General features: G+C 35.8%; 1 protein-coding gene across 1 annotated transcript; it reads left to right on the top strand.

The window, feature by feature from the left end:
- Window positions 1–65: 65 nt before the first annotated feature.
- LOC105560107 (putative nuclease HARBI1) lies at window positions 66–1,938 on the top strand (the record flags this gene model as incomplete). The annotated part of the gene is made up of 5 exons (XM_012008921.1): window positions 66–205; window positions 267–513; window positions 646–864; window positions 1,344–1,466; window positions 1,708–1,938. Coding segments are annotated over exons 1-5 (960 nt in total), but the record flags the coding sequence as incomplete, so codon positions are not given.
- Between the last annotated feature and the right edge of the window lie 23 nt (window positions 1,939–1,961).

Raw genomic sequence — 1,961 nt, forward strand, 5'->3', positions numbered from 1 at the left:
CACAAGGTTATGTGGAAAACACAGTCCCAAAATTTAACACCAAACAATTCCGTGAACATTATCGAATGCTGCCTAGCACATTCGATCTGTTAAAAAATCGTCTTGGGCCTATTTTAGCGGGGAACACTGGTAATAAACCTTGCATCCCTGTTCGTACGCAATTGCTCGCTTCATTGTGGCTGTTAGCAACACCAGATTCTTTCAGGTAATATATTTATGTAAAATCGTGAATGCATAAATTTAGTAATCTGACAACTTTTACTCAGTATTCTCAGTATGATGGGATGTTGTTATACTAGATCTGTAGGTCTAAAACATGATCTTGCAAAATCGTCTATGAATGTCAGCGTCCAACGAGTTGTTGCAGCTCTCAACGACATTGCAAAAGATATTATTAGGTGGCCAACAGGAGATTGTCTTAATACTGTAAAACAAAAGTTCCAGCGCCTTTCTAATATGCCAGATGTAATTGGTGCGATTGATGGCTGTAATATAAGCATTGAGGCTCCTAAGGTTTGTCTTATTATTTATATTATTGCAGTTTATATGGTTTGTGATTTGTGTGGCATATTTTCCTGTTTTGTGCTCCAAAAAGATCCGCTGCATTATAAAACAAGGAAAAAGGATTATGCTGTGGTTCTTCAGGCAGTGTGTGATTCGGAACTGAGGTTTATTGATTGTTTCGCTGGCTACCCTGGTTCGGTGGGTGATCGACGCATCTTCCGAAATTCTGATTTATTTCTGGATGCAGAACGTAATGTGAATGCTCTCTTCCCAAATGGTGAATACATCATAGCTGACAAGGCATACCCTGTGTTGTCATGGTGCATTCCTCCCTACATTGACAATGGTCGCCTAACACAAGTAAGTTTCATTGAGAATTTATCTTGAATCTGTTATATACCCTAACCAAAACAAACTTATATAGGTACATAAGCATATATGCATATGCATAAGGAAATTGATTCTAACAATAAAGGAAAGGGCAATTCAGAGTCTGCACAAGAAATTTGTGCGTGTAAAAAATCATAAATTTAATATCCATGAAAAAAACAATTAAACGTTTCGGTTCCTAAATAGAACCCATTTCAATGAATAATAACATTAAAAGTCGTAGACTTACATTAGTGAAAATAACAGAAAAATAAATAAATAAGTAAGCATTAAACACAGATGCAAATACAATTGTCGCAAAGTCACATAGTCAAATTAAATGTGGATATCTTATGAAAACGGTTAAAGAAGCTGTTATCGCTAGTCATACGGTCGTAGAAATTAAGTAGGTGAAATAAATCAAAAGTGAAACAACTTATTCCCAATGTAGTGAGATACACATTCTACAGTGTTCGCCCATCACTCCACATAATCCAACGAACTCCCAGAAACCAAAGAACATAATCCTTTCGAAGGCATCGAGAGGTGTCATGGAATCAGGTTCAGTGACCTATGTATGGAAGCGCTTCATAGTGAGCCATAGAAAATTAATAAATAAAATCATGGAGTATTGAGAACTTACATGCGAATCAGCGGCAACTGAATAAAAGCCCATCACACATTGTTTTTTATTGATAATAAATTTATAGTTTTTTACACGCACGAATTTCTTGCGGAGGCTCTTAATTACCCTTTCCTTTGTTGTTATTGACAGAGCCTTTAATATTTTTATTGAAATAGATTCTATTCACTAAAGTAAATTTTCTTTTTCAGGTACAGAAACGCTTCAATACAACACTATCAAAGTCCAGACAAGTCGTTGAACGTTCTTTTGCACTGTTAAAAGGAAGATTTCGACGACTGAAGCATTTAGATATGAAAAGGACAGATTTAATTCCAAGTTTCATTCTTGCTTGTTGTGTATTGCACAACATTTGTCTTTCTGGGCTTGGAGAGGTCCAGGTAGAAGACAATAACGTTGATGATTTTATTGGAGAAGGTTTTGTAATTATAAGGCAACAAGAACG

The sequence above is a fragment of the Vollenhovia emeryi genome, unplaced genomic scaffold (genome assembly GCF_000949405.1).
Source record: "Vollenhovia emeryi isolate VEMERY1.0 unplaced genomic scaffold, V.emery_V1.0 DF946215.1, whole genome shotgun sequence".
NCBI lineage: Eukaryota > Metazoa > Arthropoda > Insecta > Hymenoptera > Formicidae > Vollenhovia > Vollenhovia emeryi.